We start from the raw sequence: 27,738 nt of genomic DNA, 5'->3' as shown, positions 1-27,738 counted from the left end.
GCCTAGAGGGTTCATAGGGATTCTGGAGGATCTAGAAAATGCCTAGAGCAGACATAGGGAGGATAGTATAGAGTCACCCGGAGGATCTAAAAAAGGCCTAGAGAGGACAGAGGGAGCATACGATAGAGTCACTTGGAAATTCTAGAAAAAGACTTAGGGAGCATACTATAGAGTCACCTGGAGGATCTAGAAAATGCCTAGAGAAGACATAGGAAGCATACTATAGAGTCAACTAGATGATCTAGTAAATGCCTAGACATAGGGAGCATACTATAGAGTCACCTGGAGGATCTAGAAAATGCCTAGAGAGGACATAAGGAGTATACTATAGAGTCACTTGGAGGTTCTAGAAAAAGACTTAGGGAGCATACTATAGAGTCACCTAGAGGATCTATTAAATGCCTAGAAAAGACATAGGGGACATACTGTAGAGTTTCTTGGAGGATCTAGAAAATGCCTAGAGAAGATATAAGGAACGTTCTGCTTTTCCTTGCAGTGTCTTGCGTGGCCCCTCGAGGATGGCTCCTTTTCAGGTAACCAGGACCCTCTTCCCGTCGGAAGGGAGACATAGTTTACTACTGGGGGGTCCGGGGTGGGGCTCGTCTTTGCTTGGGCTGTTTTTCCGGATGGTCTCTCCTTTCTTTGAACAGGCCGGTCGCGATGTTCCAGGCCCGTTCCGTGCACCAGACGCCCCCCGCGGACAGCGCAGAGAGGTAACTCTGGGTCTGTTTCTTTGGGGACATCAACTCAGAGGGTTCTGGATTCAGAAGAGACCCCTGAGGGTCATCCAATCCAACCCCATTCTTCCAGGCAGGAAGGCACTCTCTAATCCCTCCCGATAATGACCATCCAGCCTCATATTCATTTGTAAATTCATGGAGAAATAGGGCTATTGAATAATTGGATTCTAGGGTTCAACCAAGAAGGCACAATCCGATCCCTCCCAACAGATGACCACTCAGCCTCATAAACATTAACAAGTTCATGGAGAAATATAACTTATAATCGAGTTCTAGAGTTGGAAGAGACCTCAAGGGCCATCCAGTCCAACTTCATTTCATTATTAAGAGTGCCACAATCTAATCCATCCCGACAGATGGCCATCCAGCCTCAAAGACATTAGTAGATCTACTGTGATTGTTATGTATTTTATCTTGTTGTATTTTATATTGTGGATTTTATACTGTCGTGATTGTTATGTATTTTATCTTGTTGTATTTTATATTGTGTATTATATTTTAGTTATATTGTGTATTTTTTACTAATTTCTTACTAATATAACTAATATATTTTAGTTATATTGTGTATTTTTTACTAATTTCTTACTAATATAACTAATATATTTTAGTTATATTGTGTATTTTATACTGTCGCGATGGTTATCTATTTTATATTGTGGATTTTATACTGTCGTGATTGTTATGTATTTTATATTGAGTATTTTATATTGTGGATTTTATACTGTTGTGATTGTTATGTATTTTATATTGTTGTATTTTATACAGTAGAGTCTCACTTATCCAAGACTCACTTATCCAATGTTCTGGATTATCCAACATATTTTTATAGTCAATGTTTTCAATACATTGTGATATTTTGGAGCTAAATTCGTAAATACAGTTATGTATTTTATATTTTTATATTTTATATTGTGTATTTTATACTGTTGTGATTGTTATGTATTTTATATTTTTATATTTTATATTGTGGATTTTAGACTGTGGATTTTAGACTGTCGTGATTGTTATGTATTTTATACTGTTGTTATTTTATTGTATGTTGTTGTGCTTGGCCCCATGTGAGCCGAGTCCCTTTGGGGAGATGGGGCAAGATATAAAAATTATTATTAATAATAATACGTTTATTTATACCCCGCCTCCATCTCCCCCGAAGGGGACTCACAAATATTAGATAAAAAACAGTGACAGTAAACAATACATCAGTAAACAACAACATACGCCAATTACAAAATTTAAACATTAACCTATGAAAATGAAAACACACTTAATAAACGTGGAATTAAAGACAGCGAAGTTGAGTAATAGACTAGCTAAAGTGCACTTGGTTATAAGTTGTAAACTCAAGATAACAGATAAAGTGGAGGTTAATTTGGGATAGGAAAGACCCTAAGTAATAATAAGTAAAAATAAAATTTTATTATTATTATTATTATTATTATTATTATTATTATTATTATTAGGTTCATGGAGAAATAGGGCTATAGAATCATTGAATCCTAGAGTTGGAAGAGAGCCCAAAGGCCATCCAGTCCAATCCCCTGCCAAGCAGGGACACAATCGAATCCCTCCCAACAGATGGCCATCCAGCCTCTGCTTTGAAATTGCATCATCTCGCCCTTTGAAATCAATGTCTAGAGAGAAGGTTTCGAAAGTTTTGTGCCCACAGAACATTGACTTCGTGTGTTTTGTATTCACTTGTTCTCTGCAGTTCTGCCGCCATCCAGGCCAAGAGCACCGCCACGGTCCAGAAAAAGGCGCTCGTCCCCAACAGTCGCGGTGAATATGTCATCACCAAGCTGGACGACTTGATCAACTGGGCCCGTCGGGTGAGTTTTGCACCTTTTGCTGGGATATGTGTTCCTCGAGCCCAGTGCTTCTCAAACTTATTTGGCCTTCTGCCCTGGGAAGGGGGCGTGGCTTAGAGGAGGTGGGCGTGGCTCCTGCTCAAGAGGGCGGGGCTGAGCCTCTCCCCTAGTCCAAGATGCAGGGCTGCAAGGGGAGGGGGAGGTGGGCGGGGCCACAAATGAGCAGCCAGGACTGGGATGGGCGGAGTTACAAGCTCTGAGGTAGGGCTGAGCTTCTATCCCTGTCCTGTGAGGCCTGCCAAGGGGCGGGGCTAGAGGAGGGGGCGGGGCCTCTTCCCACGTGGGTATACAGAGGCTCAGCCCTGTCTTGCGCTCTTGGGAAGAGGCTCCGCCCCTAGCCCCGCCCTTTAGTCCTAAAAGGCCTCTCAGGAGAGGTATAGAGGCTCAGCCCTGTCTCGGGCTCTTGGAAGGAGGCCCCGCCCCCACCCCTAGCCCCGCCCTTTAATCCTAAAAGGCCTCTCAGGAGAGATATAGAGGCTCAGCCCTGTCTCAGGCTCTTGGAAGGAGGCCCCGCCCCCACCCCTAGCCCCGCCCTTTAGTCCTAAAAGGCATCTCAGGAGAGGTATAGAGGCTTAGCCCTGTCTCAGGCTCTTGGAAGGAGGCCCCACCCCCTTCCCTAGCCCCGCCCTTTAGTCCTAAAAGGCATCTCAGGAGAGGTATAGAGGCTCAGCCCTGTCTCAGGCTCTTGGAAGGAGGCCCCGCCCCCACCCCTAGCCCCGCCCTTTAATCCTAAAAGGCCTCTCAAGAGAAATATAGAGGCTCAGCCCTGTCTTGTGCTCTTAGGAAGAGGCCCCGCCCCCACCCCCAGCCCTAGCCCCAGCCCCGCCCTTTAGTCCTAAAAGGCCTTTCAGGAGAGGTATAGAGGCTCAGCCCTGTCTCAGGCTCTTGAAAGGAGGCCCCGCCCCCATCCCTAGCCCCACCCTTTAGTCTTAAAAGGCCTCTCAGGAGAGGTATAGAGGCTTAGCCCTGTCTCAGGCTCTTGGAAGGAGGCCCCGCCCACTCCTCTAGCTCCGCCCCCTGTTTCCAAAACAGGCAACGTATCGCCTCCCTCCTCAATGTGATATCCTTTTTAAATATTTATCCTGTCCTCGTTTAACCTCTTCTTCAGGCCAATCATCCGCAGCGCCCTCAGCCGCTCCTCATTAGGATTCACGGCTTCCAGACTTTTGGTCAGTTTGGTGGCCCTTCTCTGGACACCTTCCAGGTTGTCTATAACCTTCTTGAATTGGTCACTGGGTTATTCCAGGTGACACTGGACTCCTATGGATGCAGCCTTGAATCGCATTGGCCTTTGTCGCTGCTGCAGCACAATCTTGACTCATGCCCATTTTGTGCTTCTACTAAGATCCCTTTCACATGGACTCTGACTTTCCTCAATGTGCATACAAGACTTATATGGATGCAGCCTTTAATCGTATTGGCCTTTTTTGCTGCCACAGCACACCCTTGACTCATGCCCATTGTGTGCTTCTACTAAGACTCCTAGATCCCTTTCACATGGACTCTGACTTTTCTCAATGTGCATACAAGACTTATATGGATGCAGCCGAGAATCGCATTGGCCTTTGTCGCTGCCGCAGCACACCCTTGACTCGTTATATATTATTAGATTGTACTATACGACTATATTATATTACATGTAATATAAATATACAATTATAATATTTGTGGAAGTGGGATCCTGTCTGTGTCAGTGGACACCCTAGCCACGCATATATATGCATACTAGCTGTGCCCGGCCACGCGTTGCTGTGGCAAAGTGGTGGTGGTATTGGTTAAAAATTGTTGTGTCATTTTTATTTGACGTTATTTGCATTTTTTAATTAATTTTATTGTAAGTTATCTTTTTATTTATTATATTTTATTATTTTCTTGTATAATTTTTAGTTATTTTTTGTTATTATGGTATTTTATTGTATTAATTTTTTAGTGTTTTTTAATTATTTTTTATTGGGTTGCTAGGAGACCAAGTTGGAGGAGCTTATCCTTCTAACTGGCAGCAATTGGATAAAAGCAATTATTCCTCTCTCTCTAATTAGGACTTTATTTTTCTTTTCTTTTTGTTGTATCAATCTAGAGGCGTGGATGATGGGTTGTGTTGTCAAATTTCGAGGTTGGAGGGCCTGTAGTTTTGTTGTTTTGTGGGTCGCCGTGATGCCATCATTCTTTTTTATATATAGATTTTGACTTTTATTATGTGTATAGATAAAATCCTTTGGCGGGAAGAATGTCTAACACTGTCCTCTTGCACTTCCTCTGCCTCCAGAGCTCGTTGTGGCCCATGACCTTTGGCCTGGCCTGTTGTGCGGTGGAGATGATGCACATGGCCGCCCCGCGCTACGACATGGACCGCTTTGGGGTGGTCTTCCGGGCCAGTCCCCGGCAAGCAGACGTCATGATCGTGGCGGGGACCTTGACTAACAAGATGGCCCCGGCCCTCCGGAAGGTAGGCGAGAACATGCACGGTATTGTTGTGGTTCAGTCTGGTGGTGAACTGGGATTTGGGGTATTGCAGGCTGACCAAAGCAATGCTGAAGAGAGGAATCTCGAAGGCTCTGATGCTGGAAATGTTGATTTGTCTGTGCTGGAAATGTGGAATTGTCAGGAGTTTGAACATCAACAAGTTCCAGGTGTTTCAGGCAGTGACTCAGAGGAGTCTTCCTTAGATATTCAAGGTTAAGATTAAAGGTTCGCCCCAGACGCTCCCTTAGAATCGCTGGCAAATGCATGGGGATTCAAGGGCAGAGGAATGCCTTTCTGGTTTGTAAATACAGGAGAAATAGAGAAAGGTTTCAGATGTAACAACGTTGATTCTTGGACACAAATCTCCTGCCTTGTCTTAGGATTCCTGTTCATGCCTGGGAACTGTGTTTTGGACTTTAATTTGCAGCTCATTGTGCTCTGCTTTCAGGACTAAGTTTTTATATCAGAGACTTGGATTTATATTCTGCATATTGCTTTTACTACTGGATAACATTGCTTTTATTGACTGCCATTGCATTTAGAAGTTATGTTTTATTAAGACTTTACTATTTTTTATCAATAAATTGTTTAAACCTAGCATGCTGTGCTGGAGTGTGTGTTAAAAGCAAGGTGAACCAGTGTATGGGTTTGGATGCCTGGCACAATGTGAACGTGGTCCATATGAAAGGGATCTGGCTCTTAGTCGACCACAAGCTGAACATGAGGCAGTGGTGTGATGCAGCAGCTAAAAAGGCCAATGCGATTCTCGGCTGCATCCATAGAAGTCTTGTGTGCACATCGAGGGAAGTCAGAGTCCATGTGAATGGGATCTAGGAGTCTTAGTAGAAGCACAGAATGAGCATGAGCCAAGAGTGTGATGCAGCAGCTAAAAAGGCCAATGCGATTCTCGGCTGCATCCATAGAAGTCTTGTGTGCACATCGAGGGAAGTCAGAGTCCATGTGAATGGGATCTAGGAGTCTTAGTAGAAGCACAGAATGAGCATGAGCCAAGAGTGTGATGCAGCAGCTAAAAAGGCCAATGCGATTCTCGGCTGCATCCATAGAAGTCTTGTGTGCACATCGAGGGAAGTCAGAGTCCATGTGAATGGGATCTAGGAGTCTTAGTAGAAGCACAGAATGAGCATGAGCCAAGAGTGTGATGCAGCAGCTAAAAAGGCCAATGCGATTCTCGGCTGCATCCATAGAAGTCTTGTGTGCACATCGAGGGAAGTCAGAGTCCATGTGAATGGGATCTAGGAGTCTTAGTAGAAGCACAGAATGAGCATGAGCCAAGAGTGTGATGCAGCAGCTAAAAAGGCCAACACGATTCAAAGCTGCATCAATATGGGATTATTGCTTCTCAACTCCGATTGGAAGTTGTTGTAATATTACTTTTAGTTTTATTTTGTGCAATAATGTGTTTTTTATACTGTTATACTGGTGTATTATTTATTTATTTACTATTTATTTACTACATTTATATCCCGCTCTTCTCACCCCGAAGGGGACTCGGAGCAGCTTACAAATCAAATGTACATACAATATATTATTAGCATAGCAGAATATAAGCATTAAATTACTATATTGCACTATATCATTATGTGGTATTATTATTAGTAATATTACATTTAATATATAATGTATATATTAATATTATTAATATTAATATATTATTATAATTAATATTAATATTAATTATTATAATTAATATTATGATAATATTATAATAATATTATTAATATTATTATATTGTATTATTAGTAGTATAATATTGTATTCCATTATAAAATTATTATCAATATTATATGTATATACAATATATTATATATTTATAAATTATATATATTATATTATTGTTGGAAACCGTCCTGAGTCTCTTATGGGAGATAGGGCGGTATATAAATAAAGTTTATTATTATTATTATTATTATTATTATTATTATTGGAGTCTAATGTCCAGATGAAGGGAAGTCACAATTGTTGTGAAAGGGATCTAGGAGTCTTAGTAGAAGCACAAAATGAGCATGAGTCAAGAGTGTGATGCGGCAGCGAAACAGGCCAACACAATTCAAGGCTGCATCAATATGGGATTGGAAGTTGTATTATTATTATTGATTGTTATTTTTAGTGTAAAGGTTTTATTTTGTGTAATAATGTCTTTTTATACTGTTATGTGCTGTATGTTGTTGTATTGTTGTTGGAAACCGCCATGAGTCCCTTTTGAAAGATAGGGTGGTATATAAATAAAGTTTTATATTATTATTATTATTATTACTAATATTGGAGTCTAATGTCCAGATGAAGGGAAGTCACAATTGATGTGAAAGGGATCTAGGAGTCTTAGTAGAAGCACAACATGAGCATGAGTCAAGAGTGTGATGCGGCAGCGAAACAGGCCAACACAATTCAAGGCTGCATCAATATGGGATTGGAAGTTGTATTATTATTATTGATTGTTATTTTTAGTGTAAAGGTTTTATTTTGTGTAATAATGTCTTTTTATACTGTTATGTGCTGTATGTTGTTGTATTGTTGTTGGAAACCGCCATGAGTCCCTTTTGAAAGATAGGGTGGTATATAAATAAAGTTTTATATTATTATTATTATTATTACTAATATTGGAGTCTAATGTCCAGATGAAGGGAAGTCACAATTGATGTGAAAGGGATCTAGGAGTCTTAGTAGAAGCACAACATGAGCATGAGTCAAGAGTGTGATGCAGCAGCAACAAAGGCCAACGCGATTCAAGGCTGCATCAATTGAATCGCCTTGGCCTTTTTCGCTGCCGCATCACACCCTTGACTCATGCCCATTTTGTGCTTCTACTAAGACTCCTAGATCCCTTTCCCCATTATTCACACAAGGCTTCTATGGATGCAGCCGAGAATCGCATTGGCCTTTTTAGCTGCCGCATCACACTGTCGACTTACGTTCAGTTTCTGGTTGTACTAAGACCCCTAGATCCCATTCACATGGACGTTAACTTCCCTTGATCTGGACACAAGACTTCTATGGATGATAATAATATAATAATAATAATTTTATTTTTATACCCCGCCCCATCTCCCCGAAAGGACTCGGGGCGGCTTACATGGTCAACAGATTGTAAAAAACACAACAATAAAACAAGTCAATCAACAATAAAACAAATCATAAAATAAATAAGGTCACATACAATAATAATAAATATATATGGATACAGCTTAGAATCATGTTGGCCATTTTCGTTGCAGCATCACACTCTTGGCTCATATTCAGTCCAGTAAGACTCCTAGATCCCTTTCACATCTGTTATGACTTCCCTTCATCTTGACACTAGATTTCTATTGATGCAGCCTTGAATCGCGTTGGCCTTTGTCGCTGCCGCATCACACCCTTGGCTCATGCTCATTTTGTGCTTCTACTAAGACTCCTAGATCCCTTTTGAATGGACGTTAAGTGGACGTTAGGAAGAGGCTTTACGGGGAGAGGGCTGGATGGGCCTCTTTCAGGAGGGCTTGCAAAGTGGTGGACAATGGGGTGGGACTGGATGGCCTTTGGGGTCCCTTCCAATGCAATTCAACAAGGCATTTTTTCTTCTTCTCATGGCAGGTCTATGACCAGATGCCGGAACCCCGTTATGTAGTTTCTATGGGAAGGTAAGAGTGTAAATATGAAGACCTCCTATATTATAATATATAATAATCATATTATTCTATACTAATAATATAATATGTTGTATATACATATAATAGTGATAATATTATGTAATACAATATAAAAACAACAACAACAATAATACACTATTATAACTGTATATGTATATTACATGTAATATTACTAATAATCTGACAATAATAGTACAATATAGTAATATATAATACTAATATTGTGCTATGTTAATAATATAATAATATTACATTACATAATAAATATGAAGACATCCTATATTATAATATATAACAATCATATTATTCTATACTAATAATATAATATATTGTAAATACATATAATAGTGATAATATTACGTAATACAATATAATAATAATACACTATTATAACTGTATATGTATATTACATGTAATATTACTAATAATCTGACAATAATAGTACAATATAGTAATATATAATACTAATATTGTGCTATGTTAATAATATAATACCATTACATTACATAATAAATATGAAGACATCCTATATTATAATATATAACAATCATATTATTCTATACTAATAATATAATATATTGTATATACATATAATAGTGATAATATTACGTAATACAATATAATAATAATAATAATACACTATTATAACTGTATATGTATATTACATGTAATATTACTAATAATCTGACAATAATAGTACAATATAGTAATATATAATACTAATATTGTGCTATGTTAATAATATAATAATATTACATTACATAATAAATATGAAGACATCCTATATTATAATATATAACAATCATATTATTCTATACTAATAATATAATATATTGTATATACATATAATAGTGATAATATTACGTAATACAATATAATAATAATACACTATTATAACTGTATATGTATATTACATGTAATATTACTAATAATCTGACAATAATAGTACAATATAGTAATATATAATACTAATATTGTGCTATGTTAATAATATAATAATATTACATTACATAATAAATATGAAGACATCCTATATTATAATATATAACAATCATATTATTCTATACTAATAATATAATATGTTGTATATACATATAATAGTGATAATATTACGTAATACAATATAATAATAATACACTATTATAACTGTATATGTATATTACATGTAATTACTAATAATATGGCAATATAATGTTATAGTACAATATAGTAATATATAATACTAATATTGTGCTATATTGATAATATTATAATGTAATACAATACAACAATAATACACTGTTATAATGGTATATTTATATTACATGTAATATTACTCACAATATTACAATATAGTGTTATAGTACAATATAGTAATATATAAGGCTTATATTGTGCTATACAAATAATATAATATATTATAATACAAATAATATAATATATTGTATATATATATATAAGGGAGCAAAAACGGCTTTGTGCCATTATTATTATTATTATTATTATTATTATTATTATTATTATTGACAACGACATTGTATGACACAGCAAACAAGGTAGATATACTGGATTTCATATCACAGTCTAGGACTGTGTGATGTATTATTAATGTATTATTATTATTATTATTATTTTATTATGGCACAGCAAACAAGATAGACATGCTGGATTTCGTATCACAAAATCACAAGTCGAACACTTCCCAAGTGTCTAGGACTGTGTGATGTATTATTATTATTATTGTTATTATTATTATTTTATTATGACACAGCAAACAAGATAGATATGCTGGATTTCGTATCACAAAATCACAAGTCGAACACTTCCCAAGTGTCTAGGACTGTGTGATGTATTTTCGGATGATTCGTGCAGATCCCAATAGGGTGGCCTTTTGCCAGGTCTTCTCCTTGTCAGCTTTTCCTTCAATTTTGTCAAGGAACTTTCCGTGCAATGTTTTGTTGTGCCAGCTGTCAGCTCTAGTTTGTAGTGCGGTTTTCTTGTACTGATTCTGCTCTAGTTTGTAGTGCGGTTTTCTTGTACTGATTCTTTGTCTGCTGTGTTTTGATGAGTTTTTGATTTTTGACTTCAATCAAAGCAGGTTATTATTATATTATTATTATTAGTATTATTAGTATTATTTTACTGACACAAAAACACAATATGACAGCAAACGAGATGTATATGCTGGATTTTGTATTACAAAATCACAAATAATAATGTATTATTATTATTATTATTATTATTATTATTATTATTATTATTATTATTATTATTTGTGATTTTGTAATACAAAATCCAGCATATACATCTCGTTTGCTGTCATATTGTGTTTTTGTGTCAGTAAAATAATAATAATAATACATCACACAGGCCTAAACGCTTCGGAAGTGTTCGTCTTGTGATTTTGTGATACGAAATCCAGCCCAATGTGTGGTTAAGGATGATGGTGGTTATAGTCCGAAACGGCGATTGGGGAAGAGTGTGATGCAACAAGACGCAACACAATGTGACTTTCTGCCATTGTATTTTGCAGCTGTGCCAACGGCGGCGGCTACTACCATTACTCGTACTCCGTTGTCCGGGGCTGCGACCGGATTGTGCCGGTTGACATCTATGTGCCAGGTAAATTAAAGCCAAATAAAACACAAACACACACACACACACACATATATATATATATATACTAGCTATGCCCGGCCACGTGTTGCTGTGGTGTCATCCTAAGTGAGTTTTTGTTTGTGGAGGCAAGTATGAATGTTGTAATTAGTCACCTTGATTAGCACTGAATGGGCTTGGTTGTTTCCTCCCTGGGGGAATCTTTTGTTGGGAGGTGTTAGCTGGATCTGGTTGTTTCCTGTCTGGAACGCAATTATTTTCAGAATGTTGTTCTTTATTTACTGTCCTGATTGTAGAGTTTTTTTATTGGTGGCTGCCAGGTTTTGTTCATTTTGATGGTTCCCAGGAACCCAATAATAATAATAATAATAGTAATAATAATAGTAATAATAATGACTCTGAGGAAAGAGAAGGAAGCCTCGCCCTTGGCGTGTGGTGACCGTTGAAGCCTTGCCCACCTGGCTAACGTCATCGAGTTTCCTGGGGGAACTCTGCGCATGTGTAGTTTGTAATTTTTGGTTTTGGGTTTTTTTCTGTAATTTGGACCTAATTTTTAAGTTTTTTTATTGAAAGACATAGATTGGGTGAGTGTGTCTTTTGTGGCCAAATTTGGTGTGATTTGGTTCAGTGGTTTTGTTGTTTACTCCATGGTAAAAACTCACCTTACATTATATATAGATATACATCCTCTGTAATTTGGACTTTATTTTTCTGGGTTTTTTATTGAAAGACATAGATGGGATGACTATGTCTTTTGTGGCCAAATTTGGTGTGATTTGGTCCAGTGGTTTTGTTGTTTACTCCATGGGAAAAATTCAAATTCAAATCCAAAAATTGTCCTTTAACCTCCGCCCCCAGGTTGCCCCCCGACTGCCGAAGCCCTCCTTTATGGGATCCTGCAGCTCCAGAAGAAGATCAAGCGGGAGAGGCGGCTGCAGATCTGGTACCGGAAATAATAATAATAACTTTATTAGCCGCTTAAAAAGCCGCTCACCGCTGTTTCCGTTCTCTTTAGCGCACATTTTTCAAAGCCACTTTGCACAAGGCTTTCCCCAGTAAACGTGTCTACAAGACGTCCTGCTTCCTGACTGTTTCCTCCCAAAAAGGGGGCTCTGAAGGTCATCTAGTCCCCCATTTGAACCATTAGTTATAATCTGGGCATTCCTGCTGTGTGTAAATTCGGTGTGAGAGGAGGCTCTGTGAGAGCGAAGCTGTTTATCTGGTATAATCTGGGCAATCCTGCTGTGTGTAAAGCTTCTGTGTAAGTTCGGTGTGAGAGGAGGTTCTGTGAGAGCAAAGCTGTTTATCTGGTATAATCTGGGCAATCCTGCTGTGTGTAAAGCCTCTGTGTAAGTTCGGTGTGAGAGGAGGCTCTGTGAGAGCAAAGCTGTTTATCTGGTATAATCTGGGCAATCCTGCTGTGTGTAAAGCCTCTGTGTAAATTTGGTGTGAGAGGAGGCTCTGTGAGAACGAAGCTGTTTATCTGGTATAATCTGGGCAATCCTGCTGCGTGTAAAGCTTCTGTGCAAGTTCGGTGTGAGAGGAGGCTCTGTGAGAGCGAAGCTGTTTATCTGGTATAATCTGGGCAATCCTGCTGTGTGTAAAGCTTCTGTGCAAGTTCGGTGTGAGAGGAGGCTCTGTGAGAGCAAAGCTGTTTATCTGGTATAATCTGGGCAATCCTGCTGTGTGTAAAGCCTCTGTGTAAGTTTGGTGTGAGAGGAGGCTCTGTGAGAGCGAAGCTGTTTATCTGGTATAATCTGGGCAATCCTGCTGTGTGTAAAGCTTCTGTGCAAGTTCGGTGTGAGAGGAGGCTCTGTGAGAGCAAAGCTGTTTATCTGTATAATCTGGACAATCCTGTTCTCCCTCCTCTCGGTCCTTACTATCAGCACGGGGTGATGGGAGATGTAGTTTGGCATTTGGAGGGAAACCAAAATCAATCTTTGGCCCCGTTTGGACTTTGGCCCCCATCATCCCTTGACATCCTTGGCCTTCTTCCTAGAGCTTTGGGGAAAATCCAAGAGGGCCAAAGTTTGGCTGGTTTGGAACTGCAACTCCCATTGGTCCCAGGACCCCTATTCCGTATATATATTGGGGACAACGTGATTTGCGGTTCAAAGTTAAATCTGTCAGAAAAATTGAAAATTAACTAGGTATGTGAAAGGATTAAATGGATGCAATGACTCGGCAAAAGCTGCAGTTCAATGTAAGCAGGGGTGCCTGTAGCTTAGTAGGCCTCCGTCTGTGAGCTTCGCTGTCACAGAGCCTCCTCTCACACCAAACTATATGAGAATGCCTCTGTGTGAGAGAGGCCTCAGTGCGAGAAGCTCCAGTGTGAAGGCTGCTGTGAGTAAAGCTATTGTGTGAAGCTCCTGTGTTACGTTTGGTGTGAGAGGAGGCTCTGTGTGAGCAAAGCTGTTTATCTGCATGAGAAAGAAGCCCACACACAATAAATAATAATAATAATAATAATAATAATAATAATAATAATAATAATTTGTTTATATCTCACCACCATCTCCCCAAAGGGACTCAGGGTGGCTGACAAGGCACTCAAGCACGGCAAGGGTTAAATGGATGCAAAAACTGCAGTTCAATATGAGCAGGGGGTGCCTCAGTGTGTGAGCTTCGCTGTCACAGAGCCTCCTCTCATGTCAAACTGTATGAGAAGGCCTCTGTGTGAGGGAGGCCTCAGTGCGAGAAGCTCCAGTGTGAAGGCTGCTGTGAGTAAACCTATTGTGTGAAGCTCCTGTGTTAAGTTCGGTGTGAGAGGAGGCTCTGTGAGAGCGAAGCTGTTTCTCTGCATGAGAAAGAAGCCCACACATAATAATAAACGATTCAGCAAAAGCTGCAGTTCAATATGAGCAGGGATGCCTGTAGCTTAGTAGGCCTCAGTGTGTGAGCTTCGCTGTCACAGAGCCTCCTCTCACACCGAACTGTATGAGAAGGCCTCTGTGTGAGAGAGGCCTCAGTGCGAGAAGCTCCATTGTGAAGGCTGCTGTGAGTAAAGCTATTGTGTGAAGTTCCTGTGTTAAGTTTGGTGTGAGAGGAGGCTCTGTGTGAGCAGAGCTGTTTATCTGCATGAGAAAGAAGCCCACACATAATAATAGATGATTCAGCAAAAGCTGCAGTTCAATATGAGCAGGGATGCCTGTAGCTTAGTAGGCCTCAGTGTGTGAGCTTCGCTGTCACAGAGCCTCCTCTCACGTCAAACTGTATAAGGCCTCTGTGTGAGGGAGGTCTCAGTGCGAGAAGCTCCAGTGTGAAGGCTGCTGTGAGTAAAGCTATTGTGAGAAGCTCCTGTGTTAAATTCGCTGTGAGAGGAGGCTCTGTGAGAGCGAAGCTGTTTATCTGCATGAGAAAAAAGCTCACACATGATAATAAATAATAACAAACTTTGTTTATATCCTGCAACCATCTCCTTGAAGAGACTCAAAGCGGCTTAGAAGGCACTCCAGGGCACACGTATAACATACAACATAAGACCTTCAACCTAGGGCTTCTCTAACCGAAGCTTGTCACACTGAGGCCTTTCTCACGCTGAGGCCTTCTCACACAGTTTGGTGTGAGAGGAGGCTCTGTGACAGCAAAGCTCACACACTGAGACCTCATATTGAGGCTTCTCTCACGCTGAGGCCTTCACATACAGTTTGGTGTTAGAGGAGGCTCTGTGACAGCGAAGCTCACATACCGAGACCTCACATTGAGGCCTCTCTCACACAGAGGCCTTCTCATACAGTTTGGTGTGAGAGGAGGCTCTGTGACAGTGAAGCTCACACACTGAGACCTTCTCATATTGAGGCCTCTCTCACACAGAGGCCTTCTCATACAGTTTGGTGTGAGAGGAGGCTCTGTGACAGCAAAGCTTACACACTGAGGCCTCTCTCACACAGAGGCCTCCTCATACAGTTTGGTGTGAGAGGAGGCTCTGTGACAGTGAAGCTCACACACTGAGACCTTCTCATATTGAGGCCTCTCTCACACAGAGGCCTTCTCATACAGTTTGGTGTGAGAGAAGGCTCTGTGACAGCAAAGCTTACACACTCAGGCCTCTCTCACACAGAGGCCTCCTCATACAGTTTGGTGTGAGAAGAGGCTCTGTGACAACGAAGCTTACACCCTGAGACCTTCTCATATTGAGGCCTTTATCACGCTGAGGCCTTCTCATACAGTTTGGTGTGAGAGGAGGCTCTGTGACAGCGAAGCTGAGGCCTTCTCATATTTATATGTTTGGAAACTTCTGGGCGATGAGAGAAAAGAGACAAGAAGACGGGGGGGGAAAGTGTGGAAATACAAGTTTTCTTATTGAAAAGAGTGGCTCACATGTTGCAAAGGGACTCTGATCCAGCACGTCAACAACGATGGGTGCTTCTTGGGTCTCCTCCCTCGGTCTTACTTGATGATTCTGGGGGTGATCATCTGGGGGAAGGCGTAGTACCGGCAGTCGGACGGAGGGACGAGGTCCAAGACGCTGGTGGAAATCTTCTCCTTCTGGAATCCGGCCTCCACCAAGTGCGGCACTTGGGTCTCCTGAAACATCTTCTCGATGTCGCCGTATTTTGTCTTGAGGAGCTCGCCCCAGGAGGTCAGGTTGCAGTAGGTGAGCACCCCGCCGGGTTTCAGCAGCCGATGGGCATGGCCCTGCGCAGAACGGAAAGAAAGAAAGGTTGCAGAACTTGGGACAACATGGCAAATATCTTCAATGGAATATGCAGCCTGGGAGTCTAGTGAGATGTCCTTCTTTGGAGGCTTCGAAGCAAAGGATGGATGGCCATCCATCGGGAAGGATCAGATGGTGTCCTCCTGCCTGGCAGAATAGACTCAATGGCCTTTGCGATCTGCTCCAACTCTAGTTTATGACCTTATAGTCCTGCTAATGTTTATGAAACTGATGGCCATCTGTTGGGAGGGATCGGATGGTGTCTTCCTACCAGGGAGAAGGGGGTTCAACTGGTTGGCCTTTGAGGTCTAGGAGTTGGACTGGTTGGCCTTTGCGATCTGCTCCAACTCTAGTTTATGACCTTATAGCCCTGCTAATGTCTATGAAGCTGGATGGTCATCTGTCAGGAGGGATCGGATGGTGTCTTCTTGCCGACCATATAGCCCTGCTATTTATTTATTTACGGCATTGATATCCCGCCTTTCTCACCCCGAAGGGGACTCAGAGCGGCTTATATGTACATACAATAGATTATATTACTAACATAGCACAATATTAGTATTATATATTACTATATTGTACTATACTGCAATATTATTAGTACTATTACATGTAATATATTAGTATTATAATGTATTACATTATTATGATCAATATATGTACATACAATATATTATATTATTAGCATAGCACAATATTAGTATTGCATATTATTATATTGTACTATACCACTATACTGCAATATTATTAGTACTATTACATGTAATATAATATATTAGTATTACAATGTATTACACTATTATGATCAATATTATATGAACATACAATATATTATATTATTAGCATAGCACAATATTAGTATTGCATATTACTATATTGTACTATGCCACTATATTGCAATACTATTAGTAATATTACATATAATATATTATTATATTGCATAATTACTATTGTATTGTATTACAATATTATGATCAATATTATATGTACATACAATATATTATATTTTTAGCATAGCACAATATTAGTATTGCATATTACTATATTGTACTATGCCACTATATTGCAGTATTATTAGTAATATAACATAATATATTATTATATTGTATAATTAGTATTATATTGTATATACTATTATGATCAATATTACATGTACATACAATATATTATATTTTTAGCATAGCACAATATTAGTATTGCATATTACTATATTGTACTATGCCACTATATTGCAGTATTATTAGTAATATAACATATAATATATTATTATATTGTATAATTAGTATTATATTGTATATACTATTATGATCAATATTACATGTACATACAATATATTATATTATTAGCATAGCACAATATTAGTATTGCATATTACTATATTGTACTATGCCACTATATTGCAATATTATTAGTAATATTACATATAATATATTATTATATTGCATAATTACTATTGTATTGTATTACAATATTATGATCAATATTATATGTACATACAATATATTATATTACTAGCATAGCACAATATTAGTATTATATATTACTATATTATATTATACCACTATACTGCGATATTATTAGTAATATTACATGTAATATAAAATATACAATTATTATATTGTATTATAGCATAGCACAATATTAGTATTATATATTACTATATTATACTATACCACTATACTGCAATATTATTAGTAATATTACATGTAATATATAATGTACAATTATAATACTGTATTATTATTATATTGTATTACATTATAATATTATCAATATTATATGTACATACAATATATTATATTACTAGCATAGCACAATATTAGTGTTATATATTACTATATTATACTATACCACTATACTGCAATATTATTAGTAATATTACATGTAATATATAATATACAATTATAATACTGTATTATTATTATTATATTGTATTACATTATAATATTATCAATATTATATGTACATACAATATATTATATTACTAGCATAGCACAATATTAGTGTTATATATTACTATATTATACTATACCACTATACTGCAATATTATTAGTAATATTACATGTAATATATAATATACAATTATAATACTGTATTATTATTATTATATTGTATTACATTATAATATTATCAATATTATATGTACATACAATATATTATATTACTAGCATAGCACAATATTAGTGTTATATATTACTATATTATACTATACCACTATACTGCAATATTATTAGTAATATTACATGTAATGTAAAATATACAATTATTATATTATTATTAGTATTATATACTGAGGCTAGATGGACATCTGTCGGGAGGGATCAGATGGTGTATTCCTGCCTGGCAGAAGGCGGTTGGCCTCTTACCTTGATGAAGCCAAACTGGTGACTGTGCCAGGTCTCTGCCGAAAGCGGGTACGTGTCGTAAAGGATTCCTGTAGTGGGTAAGAAAATACCGTATATACTCGAGTATAAGCCGACCCGAATATAAGACGAGGCACTTAATTTTACCACAAAAAAACTGGGAAAACATTGACTCCAGTATAAGCTGAGAGTGGTACATTTCAGAAATAAAAACTGATACCAATAAAATTACATTAATTGAAGCATCAGTAGGTTAAATGTTTGTGAGCTCAAATTTAAGATAAAACTGTCCAACTCTGATTAAATAATTATTCTCATCTTCAATGTAAATGTGCTTATGTCTCCTTTTCATAATAATAGAATAATAATAGAGCTCCGGTGGCGAAGTGTGTTAAAGTACTGAGATGCTGAACTTGCAGACCGAAAGGTCCCAGGTTCAAATCTCGGGAGCGGAGTGAGCGCCTGCTGTTAGCTCCAGCTTCTGCCAACCTAGCAGTTCGAAAACATATCAATGTGAGTAGATCAATAGGTACTGCTCCGGCGGGAAGGTAACAGCGCTCCATGTAGTCATGCCAGTGGCCACATGACCTTGGAGGTGTCTATGGACAACGCCGGCTCTTTGGCTTAGAAATGGAGATGAGCACCAACCCCCAGAGTCAGACATGACTGGACTTATGTCTGTAATACATGTAATAATAATACAGTAGAGTCTCACTTATCCAACACTCGCTTATCCAACGTTCTGGATTATCCAACGCATTTTTGTAGTCAATGTTTTCAATACATCGTGATATTTTGGTGCTAAATTCGTAAATACAGTAATTACTACATAGCATTACTGCGTATTGAACTACAGTAGAGTCTCACTTATCCAACACTCGCTTATCCAACGTTCTGGATTATCCAACACATTTTTGTAGTCAATGTTTTCAATCCATCGTGATATTTTGGTGCTAAATTCGTAAATACAGTAATTACTACATAGCATTACTGCGTATTGAACTACAGTAGAGTCTCACTTATCCAACACTCGCTTATCCAACGTTCTGGATTATCCAACGCATTTTTGTAGTCAATGTTTTCAATCCATCGTGATATTTTGGTGCTAAATTCGTAAATACAGTAATTACTACATAGCATTACTGCGTATTGAACTACAGTAGAGTCTCACTTATCCAACACTCGCTTATCCAACGTTCTGGATTATCCAACGCATTTTTGTAGTCAATGTTTTCAATCCATCATGATATTTTGGTGCTAAATTCGTAAATACAGTAATTACTACATAGCATTACTGCGTATTGAACTACTTTTTCTGTCAAATTTGTTGTTAAACATGATGTTTTGGTGTTTAATTTGTAAAATCATAACCTAATTTGATGTGTAATAGGCTTTTTCTTAATCCCTCCTTATTATCCAACATATTCACTTATCCAACGTTCTGCCGGCCCGTTTATGTTGGATAAATGAGACTCTACTGTACATGTAATAATAATAATAATAATACAGGAAAATAATACATGTAGTCATAAAAGATGAGAAACCATAACGTGGTGGGCTTTGCTGCCACATCGATAGCAACGTGTTTCCGACAACACGCAAACCCGGCGGTCTCCTTACCATCAAAGTGTTCGGAGGGCAAAGTCGGGACAACGTCTTCCCACAACCCTTTCAGCAGGACGACCTTTGAGAGGCAAAGAGGGAATCAATGAGTGACCAGGCACTGACCCTTACTCGGCAACGCAGAGGAGCGGGTTGCAAATTAACCTGAGCGGGTTACCCAACAAGAACAACAACACACTTTGCTTCCCAAAACCTTCTGTTAAAAACAATGTCAAGATACTGACCGAAGGTTCATGGTGGTCCATGGACTACAGATTGGACAAGAGGGGAGGTGTTGAAGTCTATGGGGCTCGTACCTTGTGAGGCTGGGTTTTGGCCCATTCCTGGAGCCGCTGAAAGACCCCTTCGTTGCACTCGATGATCCAGTGCTCCTCGATATCAAACGTCTCGATTTTGGTGGCGGCGATGGCCATGCCGAAGCCCACCTCCAAGACCCGGCCGCCTAGGAAAACATTAATAATCATAATCATAATCATAATAGGAAATAATAAAAGCACAGCAGACAAAAAACCCGTACAAGAAAACCGCACTACAAACTAGAGCTGACAGCTGGCACAACAAAACATTGCATGGGAAGTTCCTTGACAAAACTGAAGGAAAAGCTGATAAAGAGAAGACCTGGCTCTGGCTCACGAATGGGACCCTGAAGAAGGAGACAGAAGGCCTGGTCCTTGCAGCCCAGGAGCAAGACATCAGAACAAATGCAATTAATAATAATAATAATAGAAGACCTGGCTCTGGCTCACGAATGGGACCCTGAAGAAGGAGACAGAAGGCCTGATCCTTGCAGCCCAGGAGCAAGACATCAGAACAAATGCAATTAATAATAATAATAATAGAAGACCTGGCTCTGGCTCACGAATGGGACCCTGAAGAAGGAGACAGAAGGCCTGATCCTTGCAGCCCAGGAGCAAGACATCAGGACAAATGCAATTAATAATAATAATAATAGAAGACCTGGCTCTGGCTCACGAATGGGACCCTGAAGAAGGAGACAGAAGGCCTGATCCTTGCAGCCCAGGAGCAAGACATCAGGACAAATGCAATTAATAATAATAATAATAGAAGACCTGGCTCTGGCTCACGAATGGGACCCTGAAGAAGGAGACAGAAGGCCTGATCCTTGCAGCCCAGGAGCAAGACATCAGGACAAATGCAATTAATAATAATAATAATAGAAGACCTGGCTCTGGCTCACGAATGGGACCCTGAAGAAGGAGACAGAAGGCCTGATCCTTGCAGCCCAGGAGCAAGACATCAGGACAAATGCAATTAATAATAATAATAATAGAAGACCTGGCTCTGGCTCACGAATGGGACCCTGAAGAAGGAGACAGAAGACCTGATCCTTGCAGCCCAGGAGCAAGACATCAGGACAAAGGCCATTCAGGCCAAGATCGAAAAATCAGCTAATGACCCAAAATGCAGACTGTGCAAGGAAGCCGATGAAACCATTGATCATATCCTCAGCTGCTGTAAGAAAATTGCACAGACAGACTACAAACAGAGGCACAACTATGTGGCCCAAAGGATTCATTGGAACTTATGCCTCAAGTCCCACCTCCCAGCAGAAAAGAACTGGTGGGATCACAAACCTCACAAAAGTATTGGAAAATGAGCACGCAAAGATACTGTGGGACTTCCGAATCCAGACTGACAAAGTTCTGGAACACAACACACCAGACATCACAGTTGTGGAAAAGAAAAAGGTTTGGATCATTGATGTCGCCATCCCAGGTGACAGTCGCATTGACGAAAAACAACAGGAAAAACTCAGCCGCTCTCAGGACCTCAAGACTGAACTTCAAAGGCATTTGGAAACGGCATTTGGAAACAATAGACATTGACAAAATTACGATCTGCCAACTGCAAAAGGCCACCCTGCTGGGATCTGCACGCATCATCCGAAAATACATCACACAGTCCTAGACACTTGGGAAGTGTTCGACTTGTGATTTTGTGATACGAAATCCAGCATATCTATCTTGTTTGCTGTGCCATAATATAATAATAATAATAATAATAATAATAATAATAATAATAATAATAATAATAATAATAATAATAATAATAATTCTGGAGAACTGTAAGAGCCGAAAAGCTAATCTTCACATGACGTGGATTGACTACAAAAAGGCCTTTGACTCACTCCCACACAGCTGGATCATCAAGTGCCTGGACGCCATCGGGATTAGTAAAAACGTTGGCACCTTCATTGAAAACATGATGGCGCACTGGGAAACTGAACTGTTTGTTGGAAATGAAAGCTATGGACTTGTCAACATCAGAAGAGGAATTTTCCAGGGAGACTCATTGTCCCCTCTGCTTTTCATTATTGCCATGATCCCTCTGTCAACAATCTTACAAAAAACAAATCTTGGCTATCAAACATCTAAGAAATATCACAAAATTTAGCATCTGATGTACATGGATGACCTGAAGCTGTATGGGAAAACGGAAACTGAAATCCAGTCTCTGACCAACACTGTCCGAATTTTTAGCACTGAAAACAGCATGGAGTTTGGTTTGGGCAAATGTTCGACAGTGGCATTGAAGAAGGGAAAAATCATGGAAAGTGAGGGCATAAATATGCCTAATGTCCAAACAATAAAGTGTCACCAGCCAGAGGCCTATAAATATCTGGGCATAATACAGCTGGACAACATCACGCATGAACATGTGAAGACTGTGGTCAGCAAAGAATACACACACAGGGTCAGAAAAATTCTCAAAAGCAAGCTCAATGGAGGCAACACCATCAAGGCCATAAACACCTGGGCCATACCTGTCATAAGATATACCGCTGGCATCATAAACTGGACACAGGCGGAACTGGACAATTTGGACAGAAAAACAAGAAAACTCATGACCATTCATCATTCCCTGCACCCTCGCAGTGATGTTGACAGGCTATATCTACCTAGAAGATCAGGGGGCAGAGGACTCTTGCAAGTAAAACAAGCAGTCAAAGAAGAAGAACATGCCCTGGCAGAATATGGAAAGCAAAGGGAAGAACCTGCTTTGATTGAAGTCAAAACTCAGAAACTCCTCAAAGCACAGCAGACAAAAAACCAGTACAAGAAAACTGCACTACAAACTAGAGCAGAATCAGTACAAGAAAACCGCACTACAAACAAGAGCTGTTACTACATAGCATTAATCTGTCATGAACTACTTTTTCTGTCAAATTTGTTGTAGAACATGATGTTTTGGTGCTTAATTTGTAAAACCATAACCTATTTTGATGTTTAATAGGCTTTTCCTTAATTCCTCCTTATTATCCAAGATATTTGCTTATCCAAGCTTCTGCCGGCCCGTTTATGTTGGATAAGTGAGACTCTACTCACAGCACAATAGAAGCATTACATATTACTATACTGTACTATACCACTATATTGCAATATTATTAGTAATATTACATGTAGTATCTAATATACAATTATAATAGTGTATTACTATTATTATTATGTTGTATAACATTATAATAATATTATATATATATACAATATATTTAAACCTTTACCTATCACAGTTTCGACGGAAGACAATTCTATCGTGTGTTTAGCAAATCTAATGGCATTTGGGTTGCTGTGAGTTTTCCAGGCTGTATGGCCATGTTTTGTGGGTCGCCGTGATGCCATCACTCTTTTATATATATAGATACTAGCTGTGCCCGGCCACGCGTTGCTGTGGCAAAGTGGTGGGGGTATTGGTTAAAAATTGTTGTGTAATTTTTATTTGACGTTATTTGTATTTTTAAATTAATTTTATTGTAAGTTATCTTTTTATTTATTATATTTTATTATTTTCTTGTATTATTTTTAGTTATTTTCTGTTATTATAGTATTTCATTGTATTAATTTTTTAGCGTTTTTAATTATTTTTTAGTGTTTTTTATTATTTTTATTGGGTTGCTAGGAGACCAAGTTGGAGGAGCTTAGCCTTCTAACTGGCAGCAATTGGATAAAAGCAATTATTCCTCTCTCTCTAATTAGGACTTTATTTTTCTTTTCTTTTTGTTGTATCAACCTAGAGCCATGGATGATGGGTTGTGTCGTCAAATTTGGAGGTTGGGGGGCCTGTAGTTTTGTTGTTTTGTGGGTCGCCGTGATGCCATCACTCTTTTATATATATAGATTAATTAATATTATATGTATATACAATATATTTAAACCTTTACATATCACAGAGTTTCGACGGAAGACAATTCTATCGTATGCTTAGCAAATCTAATGACATTTGGGTTGCTGTGAGTTTTCCAGGCTGTATGGCCATGTTCCATACAGTCTGGAAATCTCACAGCAACCCATGAAAGCCGTCACATAGTGTCACGTAGTGTTGTTAGCATTCGGGGCCCACTGAATGTGTCCCCACAGCCGAGCTTTTTGTGACCGTCCTAATGCTGCTCAATATCTTCTCGCTAGACTGAGGAAAAGGGGACTTGACAAAACACAGTCTTTGTTTGCCATGGCTCTCCAAGGCCCGGACAGGTGCAAGTGGCCCTAAAAGTGGAGCCGAGTGGGCCGGCCGTACCTTTCGAAGCGGCCACCGTGGCCAGGGAGTGCATGTAAGGGGTCTCCCAGCGCTCCATGACCGGCTTCCCCAGGATCTCCAAGTGGGTGTCCGTGGCATCGTAGCCGGCGCCGGCCGCTTTCCACGAAGCCTTGCAGTCCTCTCCTTCCCGGAAGATCGGAGCGGCGAGTCCAGCGGTGGAAGCCATGCCTGGAGTTTGAAAGAAAGATATGAACGAGGGGAGAGAGAAGGGAAAGCTGTGAGACGTGGAGGGCTGCCAGGAAAGAAGAAGCGCTGGGCCTCCGAGTGGGATTTAAATAGACACAAGGGGCATTCCAAGGGGGGTGAGGGTTTGCACAAAACAGCTGAGTCTGCACTTGAGAAAGGGGCTCGCCAAGTCCGGATCCAGCACTGGAGACACCTGCTGGAGAAACAAATTAATTACGAGGCTGCTGTGAGTTTCGCCATGTTCCAGAAGCACTCTCTCCTGATGTTTTGCCCACATTTATGTCGGGCACCCTCAGAGGTGGAAGATCCAGGGTGGGAGAAAGAACTCTTGTCTGTTTGAGGCACTTGTCTCCTGTGTCAATATAATAATAATAATAATACCAGTACAAGAAAACCGCACTACAAACTAGAGCTGACAGCTGGCACAACAAAACATTGCATGGAAAGTTCCTTGACAAAAAGTTTCTCCTGACGTTTCGCCCACATCTATGGCAGGCACCCTCAGAGGTGGAAGATCCAGGGTGAGAGAAAGAACTCTTCTCTGTTTCGAGGCACTTGTCTCCTGTATCAATATAATAATAATAATAATAATAATAATAATAATAATAATAATAATAATAATAATAATAATACCAGTACAAGAAAACCGCACTACAAACTAGAGCGGACAGCTGGCACAACCAAACATTGCATGGAAAGTTCCTTGACAAAAAGTTTCTCCTGACATTTTGCCCACATCTATGTCAGGCACCCTCAGAGGTGGAAGATCCAGGGTGAGAGAAAGAACTCTTGTCTGTTTGAGGCACTTGTCTCCTGTGTCAATATAATAATAATAATACCAGTACAAGAAAACCGCACTACAAACTAGAGCGGACAGCTGGCACAACCAAACATTGCATGGAAGGTTCCTTGACAAAAAGTTTCTCCTGACGTTTCGCCCACATCTATGGCAGGCACCCTCAGAGGTGGAAGATCCAGGGTGAGAGAAAGAACTCTTCTCTGTTTGAGGCACTTGTTTCCTGTGTCAATATAATAATAATAATAATAATAATAATAATAATAATAATAATACCAGTACAAGAAAACCACACTACAAAGTAGAGCTGACAGCTGGCACAACAAAACATTGCATGGAAAGTTCCTTGACAAAAAGTTTCTCCTGACTTTTCGCCCACATCTATGGCAGGCACCCTCAGAGGTGGAAGATCCAGGGTGAGAGAAAGAACTCTTCTCTGTTTGAGGCACTTGTTTCCTGTGTCAATATAATAATAATAATAATAATAATAATAATAATAATAATAATACCAGTACAAGAAAACCACACTACAAAGTAGAGCTGACAGCTGGCACAACAAAACATTGCATGGAAAGTTCCTTGACAAAAAGTTTCTCCTGACTTTTCGCCCACATCTATGGCAGGCACCCTCAGAGGTGGAAGATCCAGGGTGAGAGAAAGAACTCTTGTCTGTTTGAGGCACTTGTCTCCTGTGTCAATATAATAATAATAATACCAGTACAAGAAAATCGCACTACAAACTAGAGCGGACAGCTGGCACAACCAAACATTGCATGGAAAGTTCCTTGACAAAAAGTTTCTCCTGACTTTTCGCCCATATCTATGGCTGGCATCTTCCAAGGTTGTGAGGTCTCTTGGCAACTAGACTGCGGAAGGTCCAGGGCGGGAGAAAGAACTCTTGTCTGTTTGAGGCAGGTGTGAATGTTTCAGCTGGCCAACTTAATATAATAATAATAAGAAGAAGAAGAAGAAGAAGAAGAAGAAGAAGAAGAAGAACATGCCCTGACAGAATATGTAATTGAAGTCAAAAATCAGAAACTCCTCAAAGCACAGCAGACAAAAAATCAGTACAAGAAAACCGCACTACAAACTACAGCTGACAGCTGGCACAACAAAGCATTGCATGGAAAGTTCCTTGAAAAAATTGAAGGAAAAGCTGATAAGGAGAAGATCTGGCTCTGGCTCATGAATGGGACCCTGAAGAAGGAGACAGAAGGCCTGATCCTTGCAGCCCAGGAGCAAGACATCAGGACAAAGGCCATTCAGGCCAAGATCGAAAAATCAGCTGATGACCCAAAGTGCAGACTGTGCAAGGAAACCGACGAAACCATGGATCATATCCTCAGCTGCTGTAAGAAAATCGCACAAACAGACTACAAACAGAGGCACAACTATGTGGCCCAAAGGATTCATTGGAACATATGCCTCAACTTTATAAATTGGTGGGAGTCATAGAATCATAGAATAGTAGAGTTGGAAGAGACCTCATGGGCCATCCAGTCCAACCCCTGGGGGAAATTGAACCAGGATGATGGGAGTTGTAGTTCACTCACATCCAGAGAGTACTGTGACTCTCATTGATAACAGATCTGGATCAAATTTGGCACACAGACTCATCAGGACCAGCTTTATAAACTGGTGGGGTCTGGGGGAAATTGAACCAGGATGATGGGAGTTGTAGTTGAACCAGGATGATGGGAGTTGTAGTTCACTCACATCCAGAGAGCACTGTGACTCCCACCAGTAAGAGATCTGGATCAAATTTGGCACACAGACTCATCAGGATCAACTTTATAAATTGGTGGAGTCTGGGGGAAATTGAACCAGGATGATGGGAGTTGTAGTTGAACCAGGATGATGGGAGTTGTAGTTCACTCACATCCAGAGAGTACTGTGACTCCCACCAATAACAGATCTGGATCAAATTTGGCATACAGACTCATCATGATCAGCTTTATAAATTGGTGGAGTCTGGGGGAAATTGAACTAGGATTATGGGAGTTGTAGTTCACCCACATCCAGAGAGTACTGTGACTCCCACCAGTAACAGATCTGGACCAAACTTGGCACACAGACTCATCAGGATCAACTTTATAAATTGGTGGGGTCTGGGGGAAATTGAACCAGGATGATGGGAGTTGTAATTGAACCAAGATGATGGGAGTTGTAGTTCACTCACATCCAGAGAGTACTGTGACTCTCATTGATAACAGATCTGGATCAAATTTGGCACACAGACTCATCAGGA

At 39.5% G+C, this 27,738-nt stretch overlaps 2 protein-coding genes across 2 annotated transcripts in view; one reads left to right on the top strand and one right to left on the bottom strand.

The window, feature by feature from the left end:
- ndufs7 (NADH:ubiquinone oxidoreductase core subunit S7) overlaps nt 1-12,383 on the top strand; it is a 15,872-nt gene extending 3,489 nt beyond the window's left edge. The window contains exons 2-8 of the mRNA XM_062960576.1: nt 497-533; nt 651-713; nt 2,449-2,566; nt 4,872-5,051; nt 8,660-8,706; nt 11,228-11,316; nt 12,169-12,383. Of these exons, the coding sequence (XP_062816646.1) occupies nt 497-533; nt 651-713; nt 2,449-2,566; nt 4,872-5,051; nt 8,660-8,706; nt 11,228-11,316; nt 12,169-12,266 (632 nt within the window). The 3' untranslated portion in view covers nt 12,267-12,383. The remainder of the gene's footprint in view (nt 1-496; nt 534-650; nt 714-2,448; nt 2,567-4,871; nt 5,052-8,659; nt 8,707-11,227; nt 11,317-12,168) is intronic.
- A 3,202-nt stretch (nt 12,384-15,585) lies between these two features.
- gamt (guanidinoacetate N-methyltransferase) lies at nt 15,586-24,791 on the bottom strand. Its single transcript, XM_062960575.1, has 5 exons — nt 24,488-24,791; nt 20,251-20,396; nt 19,952-20,015; nt 18,335-18,402; nt 15,586-15,948 (listed from the first exon to the last, which is right to left on the bottom strand). The coding sequence occupies exons 1-5, from the start codon at nt 24,672-24,674 to the stop codon at nt 15,700-15,702; spliced, it is 714 nt and encodes a 237-aa protein (XP_062816645.1). The 5' UTR covers nt 24,675-24,791; the 3' UTR covers nt 15,586-15,699.
- Between the last annotated feature and the right edge of the window lie 2,947 nt (nt 24,792-27,738).

This window comes from Anolis carolinensis, unplaced genomic scaffold, assembly GCF_035594765.1.
Source record: "Anolis carolinensis isolate JA03-04 unplaced genomic scaffold, rAnoCar3.1.pri scaffold_7, whole genome shotgun sequence".
NCBI classification, from domain to species: Eukaryota; Metazoa; Chordata; class Lepidosauria; order Squamata; family Dactyloidae; genus Anolis; species Anolis carolinensis.
This window is presented reverse-complemented; position numbering and strand designations above follow the sequence as displayed.

Bases quoted from the DNA above. Each gene is read 5' to 3' on its own strand.
- gamt (XM_062960575.1), bottom strand. From the start codon at position 24,674: ATGGCTTCCACCGCTGGACTCGCCGCTCCGATCTTCCGGGAAGGAGAG. The intron at 20,397-24,487 runs GTACGGCCGGCC...ATGTTTTCCTAG, and splicing joins CACGGTGGCCGCTTCGAAAG to GCGGCCGGGTCTTGGAGGTG. The intron at 18,403-19,951 runs GTAAGGAGACCG...TACCCACTACAG, and splicing joins GCCCTCCGAACACTTTGATG to GAATCCTTTACGACACGTAC.